This window comes from Myxocyprinus asiaticus, chromosome 43 (genome assembly GCF_019703515.2).
Source record: "Myxocyprinus asiaticus isolate MX2 ecotype Aquarium Trade chromosome 43, UBuf_Myxa_2, whole genome shotgun sequence".
Taxonomy (NCBI): Eukaryota; Metazoa; Chordata; class Actinopteri; order Cypriniformes; family Catostomidae; genus Myxocyprinus; species Myxocyprinus asiaticus.
The window spans coordinates 33,309,085-33,330,456 of record NC_059386.1 but is presented as its reverse complement, the minus strand read 5'-3'; the positions used below and the strand labels follow the sequence as shown (position 1 = coordinate 33,330,456).

Sequence of the window (21,372 nt, the reverse complement as noted above, 5' to 3'; positions counted from 1 at the left end):
ACAAGTACTGCATTTGTAAGACAATAAAAAAAAGTGTTTTTAGATGGCAATATATTGTGTATTTCCATATTTTTGAATGTTAGTCTATCAGTGGTCTACAGTCCACAGCAATCCATTTGGTAATTGGTTTCGTCCATCTGCCAAAAATAGATTTATTATAAGGATTTGTCTAAGGACGTGTCCGTGTACACCTGCGTCAGACAGACGCTTTTGGTGCATCACACTTTGGTTGCGTTGCATAATAAACACTGCGTTTTGTTTTTTGTCGTCGTGCCAATTAAATGTATTTGAAAACTTCGAAAAACACGTCTCGATCCTTGCATTCGGAATTGTGCTCCATCCAGTTGTGTTTGAACACAAGAACGTGTTCTCATCTTATGCTGTCGCTAGTGTCAATCAAGCCTGAATGTGGTTTGTTCTCTGTAGAGCTGCGCGTTGCCAATATACAGTTGGAGTTTTGCTTACTGCCCCCTGCTGAAAACAGGAGGTACTTTAAGCTTGAATTGCTCCAGTGGTAGGAATATTCCATATTATGGTCCGGGATTGGTCTGGGTGGTTTATAGGTTAAATGGTTTATAGTGCGTCAAATATGATATGATCCCTTGAAAAATGATTTTGGCTTACAACTATTGATGCATACACATTTTCATAGCATTTGCACAGTTTCTAAGTTTTGCTGAGGCTGTCAGAGCTATTTGGTGTTATCAAATATTGTGGTCCCAGGGCCTGATGACATCAATCAAAATGCTAGGTGAGAATAGACAAATCTTTCTTTTCCTATAGATTTAAGGCACAATGGACATATTATATTTCTCTTTTGTCGGGAAGGGGAAATCTAAAGCAGATGTGGCAACTATTGGGGGGGGCATCAGCATACAACACATTTCAGAATGGAAGAAACAGGAAGTTCTTTCATCAGCCTGGGCCTGTGTGAGGTCACGCCTGGAATGCAGGAAGCTGGTTTGATGTGGCGTCTAATAAATCTTTACTAAAGACCCTCAGCGCTGTCGATGGCGTTTTAAATCATCAGCCGTTGTTTGGGCTTCGGGGTTTCCTTAATACACTGCGCATGTGCGAAGCAAATTAAACCAGCTCTTGTCTGAAACCCTAACATGCTGTCTGCTTTGAATTAGGCGTCTGTATTGATTCCAATGGTTTTAGGCTACTAAGGTTGTTAATTTTTTGCTGTTAAATAATTTTTGATTATTCTTTACTTTAATCTGTAATTCCTTTAGTGTTTAATCATAATTTCATGGTAAGTTAGTTTTTTATTTTGTGTCAAAAGAAAAGCCTGACATTACATATTTTAAGTAAAGCAGCACTATTATTAATGGTCCTACCAAGGGTTTTGGATTTTGAACAAAGCAATAACCCTAAGATTTAAATTTCTCACACCATTTGTGCTACAAACATGAATGACACCTCAAATCATGCAGCTTGTTGAGGAGAGGTGTGCCATTACTTTTCAAAATCCTGTAGAGTTGCATTGAATGAGGGACATAAGCCATATCTAGAGACAGAATATCATAGAGACTTCAAATGAACTAATTTGACTTGGACCAGGAATTAACCACCCACAGTTTCCATTCAGAATTGCATGTGCATGCACCATTCACATTTTCTTTAGACAATGTAAAAATTATTTTTTTAAACTATTGTTTGATGAAGATGATTTTAATTTAATGCTACATCACCATACAGTTTGCTGATGGCTTTTGTGTGTTTGTGAATTAGGGGCCCCGGACCCCACAGCAGGGGCCAGTGTGGATGATGAGAACTGCTGGCATTTGGACGAGGAGCAGGTCCAGGAACAGGTCAAACTGTTCCTGTCTCAGGGGGGCTACCACGGCTCGGGCAAACAACTTAATCTCCTGTTCTCAAAGGTGTGGCGTAGCAACTAACTTCCATATGACGAGTCTCTATATGAGTATCCCTTTCCTAGTCATCTCTATAGTCACTTGCAAGCCATGAAGTAAACCCAATTTGAAGTTTAGCATTTTATTACATTAAACACGAGCAGAACAACTTTAAGTCGTTTATTCCATTTCATGTCAATTGTTGCATTTGTATCGAACGCAACAATTTACATAAGAATAGTTTTACAAACAAAATTCGTTCTACTTGATCATTTTTACTCATCCCTTTTCTTTTAAAAAAGCAAACTTGTGTATTATTTAAGATGCAAAGTTATTTAAATCGTTGTTTTTGTGGTGGACTACTAAACTACCAGGATAACAGGGTTTACAGCGTTATGTCATAGGTACTTTACACAGAAAAGGTTAGTGATTTTATCACAGTAACATATTGTTTACGTCTTGTGGCTCTACTTTTGAAACAGTGAGTATTTTAACGTTTACGGATTGGCCCCATTCACTTCCATTGAAGGTGTCTCACTGTAATCCAGATTTTTGCTTTAAAAAAAAAAAGAGGGACAAGTCTAAATAAATTTTTGTGGTAATCAACATTATGCCACAAATGCTGTCGATTGAGCTTAACTTGTAATGAACTCAGAATATTTATTTATTTATTTATTTTTGTCCTAATTGAAAGCACAGTATTGTGCATTACAACAAAATCACAGCTAATCAGATTATGTGATGTTTAATAAATCTGTGTGTTTGTGTTTGTATGTGTTCTGCAGGTACGGGAGATGCTGAAGATGCGCGACTCTAACGGTGCTCGCATGTTAACGCTGATAACGGAGCAGTTCATGGCCGATCCTCGGCTGGCGCTGTGGCGGCAACAGGGAACTACCATGACGGACAAATATCGCCAGCTATGGGATGAGTTAGGTGAGAAAAACACCTATAATTTTTGATTTGTGTTTATAACCTGACACACTTATCGAGATGTAGCGGCCAAAAAAGTTTGTCTGCATGTATTGCATGTAATGCCATCCCAGATGTGTATGACTTTCTTTCTTCTGCTGAATACAAAGATTTTTAGAAAAATATCTCCGCTCTTGCAAGTGAATGGTGACCAGAACTTTGAAGCTCCAGAAAGCACACACAGGCAGCATTAAAGTAATCCATACGACTCCAGTGGTTTAATATGTGTCTTCTGAAGTGATGCAATCATTTTGGGTGAGAGACGGATCGATATTTCAATCTCCACTTTCACTTTCAGAATGTGAAAGAAAGTGAAAGTGGATATTTATAGTAAAAAAGGACTTAAATATTGATCTGTTTCTTACCCACACCTACCATATCGCTTCAGAAGGCACTGGAGTATTGATTACTTTTATGTTGCCCTTTGTGTGAATTTTGTAGCTTGAAAGGTCTGGTCACCATTCACTTGCACTGTATGGACCTACAGAGCTGAGATATTCTTCTAAAAATCTTTGTTTGTGTTCTGCAGAAGAAAGTAAGTCATGCACATCTGGGATGGCATGGGGGTTAGTAAATGTTGAGAGAACTTCAATTTTTGGGTGAACTATCACTTTAAAGCACCGCAGCTAAAAATTTTGTATTCTTTTTAGCTTTGGTGTAAAAACTATGCAACCTCACTAATTTAGCTGGTTGTTCGATAATTAGTCAACCATTGTGACCCATCCCTATTATGAAATTCAGCATCAGATTTTGGTTGTATCTGCCATGGATAAGTAATAAAATTTTATCTCAGTGTGAAAACATTGCAAAAATTTTAGGATGGTTGTTTGGTGGCAGTTTGTCAGGTGTGTTTTAAAAGTCCATCATCACTGCACTCAAAGTCTGTCCAGCATTCTGTTTAAAAAATCCACTTGTGTCTCTGAGGACGGCCATTTAGAGGATGCTGCCGTTGCCAGATTGCATATACGTAGCTTTTGCTCTTGATCAATGTTGCATATTCTTTTCCCACTTAAAACCCTCCTGGGTGTTCTGTCTCAAATATAGTGTGGTAAGCACACAAGCAACTGTAGCACTAGAAACTGGCGGCGCACTCCAGCTGCTTCCGAAGTGCTGCGTCAATTACCGTAACAAGATCAAAACGCACAGAGCCAAACAGCAAATGTTGTTTTACTGCAATTCAATCCACCCAATGTAGTATATGTAAGAAAATATAACCTGGTTTGTTTCCCTCTTTCCATCTCAATCTCCCACAATCAGCAATATTGGAATGAAAGAGGTGAATATTGGAAGGACGTGTAATCATTTTAATTGTGACTGGCTCGCCACATCGAGCAAGCCTGCCAGTTCTCAAATCCTGTGATGTTTCATCAATTTTGCCTTGGCACTGTGCGACAGTGGGCACATTTACAGGAGTCCAGGTCCCAGGGTGCCAGGGACTGAATCGGAGGGGGAGATAAGCACTAGACCGATGTACCTTCTGTTAAAAGCGCAAACAATTCTGCCGTTGCGTTGAAGCCACTTTGTCAGAATTAGTCGCGAAACATTATGTATGTGAACACAAATGCTTCTGTCTACGTAATATTAATTTCATGCGTCTTTGCATTCCGAAATGTGTCAGAGAAATTAATAACATTAGGTAAGTGTGCATTGTTTTCTTAGCATTGCTAATTGTGCTATATTGGGCATTAAAGGAATATTCTGGGTTGAATGCAAGTGTAAGCTCAATCTACAGCATTTGTGGCATAATGTTGATTACAACAAAAATTAATTTAGACTTGTCCCTCCTTTTTTTTAAAAGAAGCAAAATATAGTGAGGCACTTACAATGGAAGTCAATCCATAAACGTTAAAATACTGTTTCAGAAGTATAGCCACAAGACATGCACCGATCAGCCACAACATTAAACCACCTGCCTAATATTGTGTAGGTCCCCCTCGTGCCACCAAAACAGCACCAACCCACATCTCAGAATAGCATTCTGATATTATATTCTTCTCACCACAATTGTACAGAGTGGTTATCTGAGTTACCGTAGACTTTGTCAGTTTGAACCAGTCTGGCCATTCTCTGTTGACCTCTCTCATCAACAAGACATTTCTGTCCACAGAACTGTCGCTCACTGGATGTTTTTTGTTTTTGGCACCATTCTGAGTAAATTCTAGAGACTGTTGTGTGTGAAAAATCGCAGGAGATCAGCAGTTACAGAAATACTCAAACCAGCCCATCTGGCACCAACAATCATTCATGCGATTATCTAATCAGTCAATCATGTGGCAGCAGTGCATTGCATAAAATCATACAGATACGGGTCAGGAGCTTCAGTTAATGTTCACATCAACCATCAGAATGAGAAAGAAATGAGATCTCAGTGATTTGGACCGTGGCATGATTGTTGGTGCCAGACGGGCTGGTTTGAGTATTTCTGTAACTGCTGATCTCCTGCGATTTTTCACACACAACAGTCTCTAGAATTTACTCCGAATGGTGCCAAAAACAAAAAACAAATCCAGTGAGCGACAGTTCTGTGGACAGAAACACTTTGTTGATGAGAGAGGTCAGAGAATGGCCAGAATGGTTTGAACTGACAAAGTCTACGGTAACTCAGATAACCGCTCTGTACAATTGTGGTGAGAAGAATAGCATCCCAGAATAGCATTCTGAGATGCGGGTTGGTGCTGTTGTTGCGGCACGAGGGGGACCTACACAATATTAGGCAGGTGGTTTTAATGTTGTGGCTGATCGCTAGCTCATTTGCATATGAAGATAATGAGTGGGAAATATGTGGCAAGTTTGTCAGAATTCTAGATTTTTCTGTAAGGGATTTCATTGTAAGTGCCTCGCTGTAATGTACATTTATGTTTTTTTGTAAAGAAAAGGAGGGACGAGTCTAAATTATTTTTTGTGGTAATCATCTAAATGCCAACAAGTGTTGTCGACTGAACTTGTATTAAACCAGAAACATTCCTTTAAATCCTTTCATGTCTTTTATGATTGGTTTTCTCTTTCTAGTCAACTATATTTGGTTAGCTGTTGACACGTTTGCGCTACCTGAATAATAACACATCCGGTTTAATTGCATAGCCATCTAAAGGTAACTCTATCGCCCTCTTGAGTACCTTGGTGTTACCATCACCATAACGCAAGAGCGCACATTAAATGTACCAAGAATTGCACACATGCAATGTGTTTGCCAAGAAGTCACATCTTCATACTTGTGTAGTGTGTTTCTGGTCTTACATGTATTGATCCCTCCATGTGGTTGTGTAAAGAGATGTTGGTAAGTCTTGGATTTTTTTGAGAACTTTTGCTGTTGTGTCCGAGCTGACTGTGTGACAAGGAATTTGTGTGGCTGAACAGATTAATGGATATTTGTGTGCAGCGAGGCCTGCTGCATTTTTGTTTGGAGAAGGAAAGACTGCAGGAAGGGGAAGAGAGGGGCCCTCTGTGTCACAAAAGGGAAGTAGGCTGTAGGCCGACTCAGAATCTACACTTGCAATGTTGCATTGCTCACCTGAGGTTACTGAGCCTGAAGCAAGAGTTGCCAAGACCTTGGCATTGGTAACACAATGCTCTACTATTTGAGCAGCAGGAACATAAACTTGTCCAGACATATCCAGATCAACTTCGAAGAGCTTCTTCATGGTCCATTTTGAGCAGTGGCGTGCACAGACCTTAGCAGGGACAGGGGCGGAAGGATATAAAGTAGTCATTTATGAATACTTATACAAATAATATCACAAATAATAGCCTATTCTGTTATATTTCTCACAAAAGCACCATGGTAATACACTTGTTTGTTTATTTTCAGACATGGTCTGTGATAACCTCATGTTTATGACATGCGTCATAGTAAAACCATGGTATTTTTTAAAGTACCTTGGAGTACCATGACAGTTTCACGAAATATGAACATGATCAGTCATTCGTGGTGCACGGTGCGAAGGCACGATGAGAAAGTGCGAGGCGATCGACTGTGTTCCACGAATGATGCAGGGTCCTTGAATAACGTATAACATGCAAGTAAGGGCAGCCGGTGGAGTTTCTGGTGCCCCCCTAGGGAGTTGGTGCCCTACGAAGACTGCATAATATGCATATAGGGAGCAGCGGTACTGTGGTAGCCTAATGGTATCTTTCTGAAATTGATTAGTCTAATGGCTTATTAGTTTCAACAAAACCAAACTGGCTTTGGCTGAACCGGACAGCTCCTTCAGTTTATGTCAATATTCTATAAAAGATTACTTTAATTTATATCACTGAAAGTGACGTGACTGCTCTCATTATAATTAATAAATCTGTCTAGACTAGTGGTTCTTGATGTCAGAAATGCAGTAGCTATCGAGTATTATTCTTTTGATGAACTTACAGCACAATACATGGAGTGGACTTTTTATCTGAACTGTTACTCGTCTGAGGTAACGACACTTCGATGTTCCGGGTCGAATTCAAAACTGCATTTTTTGCTTCCTTAAAGGGCACTCCTGCGGAAGGGGATGCCACTCAAAAGCTCATTCAAAACAAAAGTGAGAAAATGAATCTTTTCTCGGAGGGCCCTTCCACAAGACTGTTAGTGAAGGGTACATTCATACAGTAATGCCATGTTTCCTTCAGAGTACCCACTTCAAGGGCTCTGCAGTTCTGAGTGAGTATAGGGCATAGGGAGGATCACTTGCGATTGGAATCCGTCCCCGATCTGCTGTTGCGCGCACTCTTAAAGGTACCTCCACTTAATTTTCTTTAATACGCCCTCGATTTACAAAGAAATCTCATAATAACACATTATTACTCTTATTGCGAGATTATGACGAGATTTTAATTTTGTTTTATTTAACTATTTTAATTTAATTATTAAAATATCTCCCCTTTTTCTGGACTACCAAAAGGGCACCTTTAGATTTGTGATTTGCGCCCCTGCTGCCCCCTTTCTGTGCACGTCAGTGATTTTGAGTTCTCTTGTAATCCTGAAGAGGGGCCCTGGTTCATTTAAAAGAGAAGAGAGAGAGAGAGACTGGAGGGGCACCTCTCTCTCTCTCTCCCTCTCACTCACTCTTTCTCTCTCTCTCCCTCAGATTAATCATTATGCCTGTCAGGCCCTTTAAGTCCCGCCATAATTGGAGAGGCCTTCGTTATGAAGGCTGCCCCCTCCTCTTCCTCCCTGACAGGCGCGATAATACGAAGACCGTTTCATTAAATCCCTGACACTTAATCTGACACCAGCGGTCAGGTAGGCGCTGAGGATGAGGAGTGGAGGAGACGCCTTCCAGCGAGTGTGAGAGAGAGATTACAGCCCAGATTTAAATGTCCGCCCCTCCCAGCATCCTTCACTTCATCACTTCCTTCCACCATCTTTTGCTTCCTCCGCTGCGAGCGGGTCGCTTTTGTGCAGGAACAAAAGCTTGCTTGCATAAGGCAGGTCTCGATGGCGGTTTGGTTTGCTTAGATTTTTGTTAGAAATAGACCAATATATCATCCAAAGCAAAAAATCTGCCAATATTTAGCCTTTGCAAGATATCAGCATTGGGTGATAAACATACCTGTTTGTTAGTTCCCTAATATGTCAGCTCTAAAATCTAACTTGATGCACATATTTTAAATTAATTTAGTTATTGTTAATTTAAATTCAGCAGTTTTGTCTACATTTTATTTGCTATTATTAAAGAGCACGAAACATGCAACCCATTTTACAGTGGCAAGAAAAAGTATACGAACCCTTTGGAATTACCTGCATTTATGTATAAATTTGCCTTAATCTGGTTTGATCGTCATCAAAGTTACAATAATGAACAAACGCAATCTGTTTTAACTTATAACACACAAATTATTGTATTGTTCTTGTACATATTGAATACATCATTCAAACATTCACAGTGTTGGTTGGAAAAAGTATGTGAACCCCTAGGCTAATGACATTAACAAAAGCTAATTAGAGTCAGATGTTGGCAAACCTGGCATCCAATTAATGAAACGAGATTGGAGGTGTGAGTTAGAGCTACTTTGACTTATAAAAAGCACTCAAACATTTTGAGTTTGCTATTCACAAGAAGCATCTGCTGACATGGACCATGCCTTGCAAAAAAGAGATCTCGGAATATCTAAGATCAAGAATTTATGCTTTGTATAAAGCTAGCAAGGGCTACAAAGTTATCTAGACTAGCTTAGGTATACATCTGTTCACAGTTAGACAAATTGTCTATAAATGGAGAAGATTTAATACTGTAGCTACTCTCACTAGAAGTGGCCGTCCAGCCAAGATGACTCAAAGGGCACACCGCAGAATGCTCAATGAGGTAAAATACAACTCCAACAAAAAAAGGTCTGAAATACAATAATGTTGAATCTAGAAATGTAAAAACAATAACGACAAAATCTCGATATTCAAGAATCCAAAAATACACTATTATTAAGAATAAGCGATTACATGTGGCTTTTCAATTAGTGCAATACCTATATCTAGTTTTTGGATTTCAGAAATTTACAATATCAGCCATCATGCTCTGAAGATATCAGTATGGGCCATTGAAAAATACGTATTGGTCAACCACTAGTGTCTATTCAGAGTGCCGTGTTTATGCAAGTGTGTGTTTCTGAGAGAGTAATAATGGGATGCTCTCGGTTCGAGACATGCGTGCTGACAGGAGGGATGAGATTCAGAGTGAAAGCTTAAATTAGGCCCTTGAAAGACACTGTCACAGCTAGCGGGGGAGGGGAGGTAGTCAGTCAGTGTGTGTGTGTGTGTATGTGTGTGTGTCTGCGGGCGGATGATTGTGTGCATGTGTGGATGAATTTATTAAGCAAAGCCCAATATTGTTTTAATTAATCTGGGCACAGGGGCCAGCATAGTGAAAGCGATTCCTTTTCATCTAGGTTACGTATGCTGGAGAAGGCAGTGAAATTAGGCCACGACTTCTCTCAGATGACATAATTACACTAGCGAGAGCTAATCCTATACATTGCCCAAACACAAAGCCATTGAGGCAGCAAGACTAAGACAATGGAAGGGTAAATGTTTGCAATATCCACGTCTGTTTCCCTCCCCAACGTACTTTGCTTATCGTGATCTTGTCGTAATGAACTACAGCTGCCACAACTGTTTTTGTTTTCGGTATGCAGTTTACGAGATTTACCAGACCAAACAATTTGATGATCAATTAATGTTTACTAATAATCGGGAGTTATCCTTTGGATTAGCCATATCGGAATGAAAACGCCGCCTTTTGAAATGTTTTTATTTTGTCTTCCTTGCCGTCATGTCCGTCTGTGTATAGCCACTGTTTATAATATTTTCTGACTTCTGAAGGTTTGTCCGTTCCCTTTAGGGATGAGAATTTCTTAGAATGTTTATAATTAACTGTTATATGTAGTTTTTTTTATTTGGGTGGTGCCATTTTGTTTAATTAAAAATTGTTAAAAAATTGCTGAATTATTGGCTTGTTTTTTTTTTTTTTTCCTTTGTCCAACTTTTAAATTGTTAAACGCCTTAGTGTGGTCGACCAGTTTTTTTTTTTTTTTTTATATATATATATATATATATATATATATATATATATATATATATATATATATATATATATATGAGGATACTGCAGATCCTCATATTTGCATTATAAGAGTAAAGTTTCAAATATTTGTTAATTTATAGTTGTTTATACTCTTACTATAATGATTTCTGTTTATTTACCTTTGTTATGAACAGTCTCATAACTCGTTTTTTTTAGGTAATGTTAATTTTAGAAATTTTAGATGTCTGCTGCTGCAGAAAATGTTTATCATGGTTTTGAGGTCAAGTTTATCAAGTCACATCATAATAGACTAATGAAAAGACATGACCGGTCTGATACCACTTAATCCCCTGCTGTGCGGTTGTTACTTATACATATCAGACCGCTAGATGGCGCCATTGACCAATCAGAATTGAGTTTTCCAGAGAGCCGTGTAATAAACCATATTAGTGCATGATTAGGTTCAAGTAAAGCTGCCACAGAAAATGCAAAGTTTATTATTGTTTTGAGGTCAAGTTTATGAGGTCGCATCGTAATACACTAAACATATAAAATCGCAATATTATCGTATTGCCACATCCCAACTGATTCCCACCGCTAGTCCTATGTGATTTGGCTCCTTAGTTGCGTTTTCATATACAGGGCTACGTCATGCATTTGCATGTTCCAGGGTGCGTACTGTCCCATTCCTTCCATGCTCGTCCGGCTGTTGTCCTTCAACAGCCCAAACAAAGAGCCGATCCTCCTGTTCCCTCCCCCTCTTCTCCCATCCTCCCTTGTTCCACTAAATATCCTCTCACATCCCTCCTTTGCTTTCTCTCTCTCTCCCCATCTCGTTCTACTTTGTCTTCCAATTTTTTCGCCGCTATCTAATTCCTCTCCTGCCATCATGCATTTGTCTCTCTCACTCTCTTCATTTCTCTCCCCATCTCATTTTTTTTCCTCCGTCGTCCCTCCTCCATCTCTCTCTCAGCCGGGTCTTGCAGGTATTCTCGTTGTGTCATCGTGGAGCACTCTGGGAGTGATTAAATCATCATACACAATCCATATGACACGGTGCTCGCATCAGGCTCCATACATCACCGCCTAATGCAACCAATGGGATGAATTAGAGGCCAAATGAACCTCATGGGTTGCCAATTCTAGCCAGTGAGACTCTGCAACTTTACCCGGAGAGGGACGTATATGTATCGATCCGAAGCTCTATATGAAGGCTTTTAGTGGAAATGCTTTGGTTTTTTTGGCTTAAAAGTGGTCTGTATTTCCAGATGGAAACTTTTCATCTGGAAACGTATTTTCATTTTTTTAATCAGAAACTTTGGATTGAAAGCATTCAGGTTAAATTATAAAACTAATAGTTCTGACTCTAAATTCTGATTGGATGAGCCATGTTCGACGCGTCTAACCATACATATTATTTGCTGGGCAATAGTAAAACCCTAAATTCAGGCAAATGAACTATTTTACTTAGTGGAAAAATTGTCTATTCTGATTATTATTAATTAATTTAACTGGTGTCTTGGTGTCTTTTATTATATTGCGCTTGAGTCTAAATGTTATAGGCTGAAACTATTATTACTAGTGATAGACTGATTAATCGGCCATTTGTTGGCCAATTTGAAATTATTTGCATTGGCCGATAATTGTGCTTGGCAGATGAACACGTGGTTTCCTCATTGTATCAATTATAAAAACCACTGTCATTCAATATGTTAGAAACATTTGTTTTTTATTTGCTTGTTTTGAGTTATTATTTCTTTTTATTTTGCGTAAGTAGTTTGCAAGCATTCAGGTCACATTTTATAAGAGAAACCACTGGCTGCAACCACTTTCTTTTTTAACAAGTGATAGACCAGTATATTGGCCAGGCTTATTAATTGGCCAATTTTGGCCAATCTGACATTATCGTCATTGGCTGACAATTGTTTCAGTTTGGCCAATTAACAGATGTGGTAAAAATCCAATCCAATCAAAAGAATTGCTTTCAGTTTGACAGGATCCTTGTTAAATTTTCTTAGTATGAGCAAAACTATGATACTCCAAATCCAAGAAATTGCAGTTATTAGTGGCTCAGGTTTATTTGATTAGCGTCAAATTAAAAGTAAAGCATAAATGACGCAAGTTAAATTGAATTGGACACTGATTGGAGTGCGTCTTAAAGGTACATTACTCTCGGAGCTCGTTTGTCTGTATTAAAGGTAACCGGGTTCAGTCAAGCAGTCAGCTGACCTATTTACATGCTTTTCCAGACATAATGAAGCTGCTGTTGTCGGGAGGCATTCACTGGCCTTCCTGTATCTTCCTCGTCTGTTTGTACTCTTGTTTGGATTGGAAGAATGTTAACCTCAGAGCCAATTTTGATATAGATTTAACTGCCCCTTTAGATATTGTGAAGATGTTTTCTTGTTGCATTGCATCTTTAGAAGTAAAAGTCAGAGTCTTTTCTGTTTGTATGTTTTAAAATGGGTGTGAGAAGTGCTTTTAATGTATGATGCAAATGTGTGTTGAAGGAATGTTCTGGGTTCAGTACAAGTTAAGCTCTGTTAACAGCATTTGTGGCATAATGTTGATTTCCCAAATTTTTTTTAACTTGTCCTTTGTTTATTTAAAAATAATAATAATAATAATAATAATAATTGTAGTTACAGTAAGGCACTGTGTAAACATGATTTTACACTTACTAACCTTATATGTGTTAAGTTATATTAAATATATAAACTTTGCTGCTATAACGAAACCCTGTAGTCCAATTGAACACGTATTTTATATATATATATAATGTTTATATCTTGTAGCTGTACTTTCAAAATGGTGTGTATTTTAACATTTATGGACTGGCCCCATTCACTTCCATTGTAAGTCCCTTACTGTAAACAATAAAAAAAAAAAAAAAAAAAGTAAACAAGTCATTTATTTTTAACGTAATGCCACAAATGCTGTTGATTGAGCTTGTATTGAACCCAGTAGATTCCTTATTAATTATATTCAACACTTAAAGGGATAGTTTAACCAAAAATGAAAATTGTTATTTAATCACCTTCATATTGTAACAAACACAAAACACAAAAATTAGAACTTTGAAGAATCTTCACACAGCTATTTTTCATACAGCTACCATTTATAGTGGCCATGTCTGCTCCAAAAAAGGACCAAAAACACAACAAAAGCATCACGGAAGTAGTCCACATAATTTGCATGCTATATTCCAAGTCTTCTGAAGTCATATGATAGCTTTGTAATGAAAATACAGTTATTTAAGTCATTATTCCATTAAAGGTGCACTCTGTAATTTTTTTCCTCATTTAAAAAGTTTAACTCCTAAAGACATGAATTGTAATTTTGCAATATATGTATAAAATCATGAGCACTCACATTAAAATAAAGCTGTTTTATTCTACATGGAGAAGGTCCGCACATGGGGGCTGCCATGTTAGAATCACATGACCATCCGAATACTACTCGCTTAATCTCAGTAACCGTCCTGTTATTGGACACTTTCACTCATGGATTAAAGTAAACATGGCTGACTGTGAATACTAATATTCTACAATTGCATCTGAAACTGAAAACTATTGATTTGAAATAATGCTGCATCCAAGCCGCTAGGATTCAGTGTAAGTCCAAGATGACACAAAGACAAAAGTTACTGAGTGCACCTTTTAAAATGTTTCCTTTCACAGATGACAATTTTTGTTTTTGGGTGAACTATTCCTTTAAATGGCTAAAATCATCTCATTTAAGGCAAAAAATTTAAATTCCTTTGGCTTACCTACGGAAATCGAGATATTACCATACATACATCCATCTTTGACGCTGTCTCTCTTTCTCAGGTGCCTTGTGGATGTGCATTGTGCTAAACCCCCACTGTAAGCCCGAACAGAAGGCCGCTTGGCTCAGGCAGCTCAAGAAGTGGAACAGTGTGGACGTGTGCCCCTTAGAGGACGGTAACCACGGCAACGAGCTGCCCAATTTAACCAATGCCTTGCCACAGGGTGCGCACGGCAACCAAGGTAAGCTTGCGCAAGGGTGTCAGTGCGAGGGTGGGGGTTGAGGGAAGAAATCGGGTCTTTTAATCAAACGTGTCTCCTTGCACACCTTTTATTAGGAAGGGAAAATAGCTTTATTGGAGCTTTCTGATTAGTCAGTTCTTTTATACTGGGTGAAAATGTCTGGAGAGATTTTATGATGTGTTTTGTAAAAAATATTTACCCTCTAGAAGGGTAATTGCGAAGAAATGGCTTCCCTTTTACTAAGGCATGGGTATTATGGTGGTGGGCGCAGATTTGATTGGATATTATATAGATTTTATTTTAATTTTTCTCAGGGAATGCATTTGGGCTGGGAAATATATTGAATATTCATGGTATATTCAGAATTTTGTTGACAATATATAATTAACCAATATCGTGAGTATCACAATAATTTGAATGCACTTTTTATATATGGCCATTAAGTTTCCTAGAAATCGTGCCTGTGGACTAGTTTCATGCCCACTCCTTGTTTCATAAGAATGTTTTGAAGTACGATTTATTTCCACAAATCGGTTCTATTGAACTGTTCTTTTTAATTAATCTGTTCAAAACACTGATTCAAGGATTTGTTTGCATTATCACATTATCATGCATTTGTTTGCATTATCATGAACATAAAACGTGGCATTTTACTTGCATTAAAATGTTTTAGTAAAAATAGTGTGCAGTTAAATATTGCTGTTTATTACTGTGTACTTATGTGTATAAATAAAAAATATTCAATATTAGTGGCTTCTTTTGGTGAAAAACATGACTTGAATATTTTAAACCTTTTTATTTAATTTTGATCCCTTTTTAAAACTTTTTACTGTATTTTGCTTTTTGCGTTAAACATTTTGAGTCTACTTGGCAATGACTGTTTGACTGAAAATAAAATCACCTTTTTAATGTCGAGCCATTTCAGAGCAAATACATAAATATTGAGATGTACATTGTCAAAAGGCTAAAAATATTGTATTATTTATCTTGATCTTAATTGTTTTGCTATTTAAAAAAAAAAAAAAAAATCCTTACGGTGTCCATTTCTTGGCTTGTATGTCACTTTGAATAAAAGTCTGTAAATGTTAATGTATATAACCCAGCCACGCAACAGTCACACAAGTATGTGCAACACCTGTGAATGACTGTTCAGCTCGCTGGACTAATCTGCCGACTTATTTCCGAAGGTTTTTCTGCTTTGCCTCAGACAGACAGGCCCCCAGGGGCCTCCCTCTCAGAGATTGCATTGAGAATGACAGAGCAATTTCCTCATCCCGTCCCCATCTCTCCTTATCCTCAGATTTGGGCGCCAGGCCCCACCGGACGGTTTTCACGCGAGCCATCGAGGCGTGCGATCTCCACTGGCAAGACAGCCACTTGCAGCACATAATCAACGACGACCTCTACACCAACTACTGTTACCATGACAACACTGAAAATTCGCTCTTTGACTCTCGCGGATGGCCTCTGTGGCACGGTGAGTGCAGTGTTATTTTAGTTTTCAATTTAGCTTTTATTTCGGTTTAATATTCAGTTTGTCTTTTTTACATTTACATTCGTTTTTCAGTGAATTTAGTTGAAGTAATTTTATCAAGGTCAACTAGTGTTATCATTATCTGATGGCATTTTATACTGTTTAACCTTCTTTTAGGTTTTTCAGTTTTGGTACAAAGCAAAAGTTTGGCATTTTCATGTTTAATGAAGTTAGGTTGTAAAGATGTCAAATTGTATAATATACAGTGACTTAAAAACTAAAACTAAAATTGTGGTAATTTTTTATTTTATGTTAGTTAGTTTTGTAGTTATGTAAATATATTTTAGTTTAGTTTGACTAGGTCTGCACTATATTTATGATGTATTAAATATTATTTATTTCGACAATATAAAATAAACCAATATCTGGAACATTGCAACCATTTTAATAAATTGTTTGTTTATTTATTTATTTTTAGATTCCCAAAGATTTTGCCAGTAGATTAGTTTCTAAAAGAATTAGCTGTTTTTTGTTGTTGTTGTTGTTGTTGTTTTTCATTTTGTTTATGTTTTCATTTTGTTTTTTGTTTTTTTCATTTTGTTTTTTGTTTTTTTCATTTTGTTTTTTGTTTTTTTCATTTTGTTTTATTTTTGGAGTCATGAAAATTTATTTTAGTTAGTTGTACTTTAATAAAAACACTGGTGGCGTTTTCGGGGGGAAACACTTGAATTTCCTCTTTGTGTGCTGTAGTAGCAATAACAACAAAAAGAGAGCAAACTTTCAAAAGGCAATAATAGATGCTTTATAGCTTGCCTGAACTGAGCCAAATTTTGGTTTGTTTGAATATGTTGAGATTGCACTTGTATGAATTTTTTTGTTTGTTTGTTTTATTGTTTGTCACAGAACACGTACCGACAGCCTGCGCGAGGGTGGATGCACTGAGATCTCATGGTTACCCACGGGAGGCGCTGCATTTGGCTATCGCCATTGTCAACACCCTGCGCAGACAACAGCAGAAACAGCTGGAAATCTTCCGAAACCACAAAAAAGGTGAGCAAAAACCTCCGTTGCACTCATTGACCAGCTAGTTACGATAATGTCAAGGTTGTATCAAGGTTAAAAATAGCATGATGCATGCAGTAAACGCCTGCACTTGGGGTGTTTACACACCAATTTGGTCGTAGTGCCTTTATTGTTAGTCCCTAGTACGCGTTCCCACTGCTGGTCGCTCTAACGTTATTGTTGGGCTTCCAAAGTGGCCATCATCTTAGAAATCTGTTCAGAAATTAGATGTATTGCCGGTAAAATAAGATGAATCAGTTTTCTTGCTGCTAAAAATGTACATTATATAAAGGAAATTGTTTGCATATAAACTACAGCTGTACACAACGCTTTATCACGGCAATTTGCTGTGTGAACGGCCCTTTATTTGGGTAACACGAGTCTGAATCCAAAATGTGGCCTCCAAAAAATTGGCTAGCTAAAACAAAGAAAAAGAATAGTTTGTAGCCAATTATCTTTTCAATATTGTGTTCCAGTGCCAAGTATATGTATAACTCACAGTGTCTAATGGCCAGGTAACAGTTTCATGCCACACAGCTCTTGACTAGAGCTGAATGTCCAGTGATTACTTGTTGTGATGAAAGTGTCTATGCATAATTCATATTATTCAAATGAGGTATCCCTCTATGGCCCGGTCCTGGGCTTTATGTAAAGCACCGCTGCAGTGATTTCCACAGGACACGGACACTAAAGAAAATCGCAGCTCTCTAGTGTCTTTCATTGTTCACTTTACAAAGTCAGAGTCCAGGTATGGATTTGTATTGGTTGGCCTTGTGTTGTAATAATATGGGAGCTTTGTTTGTGAGGAAATATGCTTGAACGTACCAAAGCTGAATCTGGTGCTGGTGCTAAGAAGTTTTTTTGGACACAGAAGCTTGGTTCTAAAAATTAGCTGCTTCCTACCTACTTGGGCATATTCCCATCTGAAATGGAACCTCATAAGTGACTGAATTGATAGCAATTCATTAATGGTCCCTCACATACACCACACAAATAGTACAGTTCAGTTTAGCGTTAGTACGTGTTAGTAAGCAAACTATTCGATACTCCAAATAAACACACAAAAACATAACATACTCACATTTTAGGTGAAAATAGAGAATTTTTAATCAGATTAAAATAATTGCATGCTAATAGTGGAACTCTTGGTTGGAGTCGGACATTAACATATTGCTAAGCTAACACAAAAATAACTCAAATAAAAAATATTGGGTGAAATTGATGCAATTAAAAAATAAAAAATGGGTGAAATGGATGCAAATAAAAAATATGAAACTATTTTATATCAGCTGTTTTGGTACCGATTAAAATACCACCATCTTGGTTGACAACACTAAATGAGCTAATGCAGATAGTCAAAGGCTTTAGCAGCATAGTGTATTAAAAGCAGCAGTCGATTTCATACATTTGGGCTGATACAATAAATTTAAATTTCTTAGTGTTATTAGAGGATAATAGTTTTTTCATAAACACAGTTTGGTCTTTGAATTTAGGCAATGATTTTAACATACAGTTTGCAAAAATCTTAGCTAATATTTTGCTGTCTTAATTAATAAGACTAATTGGACTATAATTTCAAAATATAAAGGGTCATAACAGCCTTTGCTTGGGAAGAGTACATATTAAGCCTAAAAAAGTTCCCTAGGTAGGCAGCTTATTAGGGTTTGGAACAGTCTTGAATGTACAAAATTGCATCTAAAATCAAGCCCTTGACTATTTCTCCATCTAGATCTGCTTCATAAAGGGGTGACGTCCTTTACTAATCTGGAAGGGTGGGTGGGCCACCCTTTGGACCCCATCGGAACACTGTTCAGCACTCTGATGGAGACGGGCCGCAGTGATGAAGATAATTCACAGACAGGGTTCCTGGATTTCTCAGGTACAATATAAAATGCTACAGTGCTTCACTGATTCATGTTATTTATAGAGTGCAGCATCGTATTTTTACGAACTAGCTGTCAAGTCTTATTTACACCCTGTTCGCATCTTCAGGCTGGTAATAATAATAGTAAAAACTGTTAATGTAAACATTTATACAGCATTTTCATGTACCATATGCTCCATTTATAAAGTGGACAAGCCAGTCTGTAAAAATATGTAATTTTTGTGCCACTAGCATTACTGAATGGAATTACAAAAATTATGACATGTTTTTCTGAACAATCCATCATCTCTTATTGTTCTACAAACAAATAGTCCCGCCCAACTCATGCCATTGGTTAAGCCATTGTTGCTGTGCCTGGATGCCCAAAGATTGTACAAAGGTGCTTCAGTTTGTTTCTGGCAGGCAGCAGATGCCTTAATCCCGGCCCCATCCCTAATCCTAACCATATTGAGCCTGTAAGGCCGAGTACCCTGCCAGAAACAACCTGGGGCACCTTTTTTGTACAGTTGGTGGTAAATTAAGGAAAAATGTGATGTTGGTGACCATTTTTTCCTTCTATTGGCAATAACACATCCATTCACAAGTATATTCAGCTTTTTAAAAGTTTAATGCACATTTTTGGACCACCGTAGTAAGAGAGCTCAAACCTCTCTTGAATTAATCTCACGTATGCTACTACTTTAGACACTAATTAAAAAGATATGGTATATATTAAGAGTCAAAGGGAGTCTCTTTTATCTCAAGCTAAAAGTCTTAACTTTACTCTTCCCTGCTGCATTTATAATGCACTTTTAATTTTAATGTTTTTCTGTTTGCATCTCTTATTCATGAGCTTTGATTAGCGAGATGACTGTTTCACAATCAGAGAACACTCTGCTGCAATTATACGATATTGTTGCTGTTGGGCTCAGGCATGTTCTGATTGGCACTGGAATGGTGGGTGTGCCTGCCTGTCTCCAGCATGTCCAATTGAGAAAGTGCACCAAAAAAAATAAAATTCTGTCATAATTTACTCACCCGAACATTGTTCCAAACGTGTTGGGCTCTCCTAAAGCCACCTCTGCTCAAAGCACTGATTTTTTTTGCTTCTCCATCGCTGTGGTTTACTTTGAACTCGATGTTGAGTTTATTAGAGATTGGAAAAGAAAGAAATGAGTGGGGGTGCTGAATAAAAGAAGGTGTGAAGCCTTAGAGCTTCCCCCTTAGTGCTCATTTTTGATTAGGACATTAAATCTTCCCGGAGTCAGCCACACGGGTCCAAAGAGGCATCATTAAAACATTATGGTGCTTCTCATTATTAGCCCCAAATGAGTCGCCAATGGTATTCGTGTCTAACAAAGATCATGGAGCTCTGGATTCACTTTGCTGTTGAAATAATAAAGACACGAACTAACAGAAATCCAGGACTTTTTTTTTATGCATTTTTTTAACGTGATGTGTCTTTCAAGGTTTGTAGGGAAGGGTTTGCTCAAAAGTCCTTTCATGAAACTCATTTTAGTCTTAGCATATCTTTAGGCCTTCATGCAAACCACATCTGATTTTGGAGCCAGGCTATGGCCCATGGTGTATGGTTAAATCTCAATTATAGAAGCTGAAGGGGTCCTTACAGCCAATCAAATGGATGAATTTGGTGCTGAGACATTGATGTCTGAAAATAAAGTGCAACAGTTTGGCTCCAGAAGTAAAAATTCCATTCATTTTCTCCATAGTAGAATTGATTTTCAACAATAACCCTTTAAAGACAGACCTCCCGAGAGCTCTGACATTGTTAATTGATGGTATATACTTCTGTTGAAGCCATCAGTCCACGTTATTTCATCTTCATCATTAAAATATTGTTTAAGAGTGGAGTTTCTGTGAAGAACTTCACTACCCATGATCCATAAGGAAACAGTCCACCAATCGGAGAATAGCGCCAAACAAAGCACACCAAAAGATCTCTGCAGCAACCGCTCACTCGCATAACACACTGTGAATGACGCAATCGAGTCGCTCTCTCGACAGTTTTAAACTGCTCATATATTGGCTTATATCTGAATATTTTGCAATACAATTAAAATATATTTTTATACTTATAATCAACAACTTCAAATCATTAGCTTTATATTTTCCATCGTTTTGAATTCTATTACGTCATTCACAGTGCCTCATGGAATTGTAGTTTATTCCCTCATTAAAGATGTTAAGTACACAGTCTTGTACCTTTTGTCTTTTTCTCGAATTTTCAAGTATTTTTTTTACTTCAATAAAAGTTTGTAATGGTGTGATTCACCTCAGAGCTTATAGGTTTGGTTCATGGCTTCAACTCTGTTGTGAAGGATTTTATGAAATCCCTTTGGAATAAGTGAAAGGGGAAAATACTGTACTTCCGGAACCAAGACTGCTGAAAAAGCGGGTGGATGCTGTAATGCTTTTAAAGGCCTGAATTTGGTTCTGAGGAGTCCAAGACCCACAGCCAATCAAAAGGCTACATTTGATACTGCGGTATCGACTGAGGATTTGCCAAGTTGCAGCCAATTAAAAAGGCTGGATTTGTTCCTGAATTGGTGAGGATTGCATGCCTCAGAACTACACATTGGGTTGTAGTTGAGGCATTGAGTTGGTGAATATGTAGCTG

At 37.8% G+C, this 21,372-nt stretch overlaps 2 protein-coding genes across 2 annotated transcripts in view; one reads left to right on the top strand and one right to left on the bottom strand.

Annotated features, from left to right (window-relative positions):
* LOC127433694 (membrane-associated phosphatidylinositol transfer protein 2-like) overlaps nt 1-21,372 on the bottom strand; it is a 694,725-nt gene that overhangs the window by 449,282 nt on the left and 224,071 nt on the right. The window lies entirely within an intron of this gene.
* Nucleotides 1-21,372, top strand: part of LOC127433697 (zinc finger SWIM domain-containing protein 6-like) — a 90,862-nt gene that overhangs the window by 53,760 nt on the left and 15,730 nt on the right. Inside the window, exons 3-8 of the mRNA XM_051685813.1 lie at nt 1,735-1,883; nt 2,642-2,792; nt 14,155-14,334; nt 15,635-15,811; nt 16,712-16,858; nt 18,600-18,749. Of these exons, the coding sequence (XP_051541773.1) occupies nt 1,735-1,883; nt 2,642-2,792; nt 14,155-14,334; nt 15,635-15,811; nt 16,712-16,858; nt 18,600-18,749 (954 nt within the window). The remainder of the gene's footprint in view (nt 1-1,734; nt 1,884-2,641; nt 2,793-14,154; nt 14,335-15,634; nt 15,812-16,711; nt 16,859-18,599; nt 18,750-21,372) is intronic.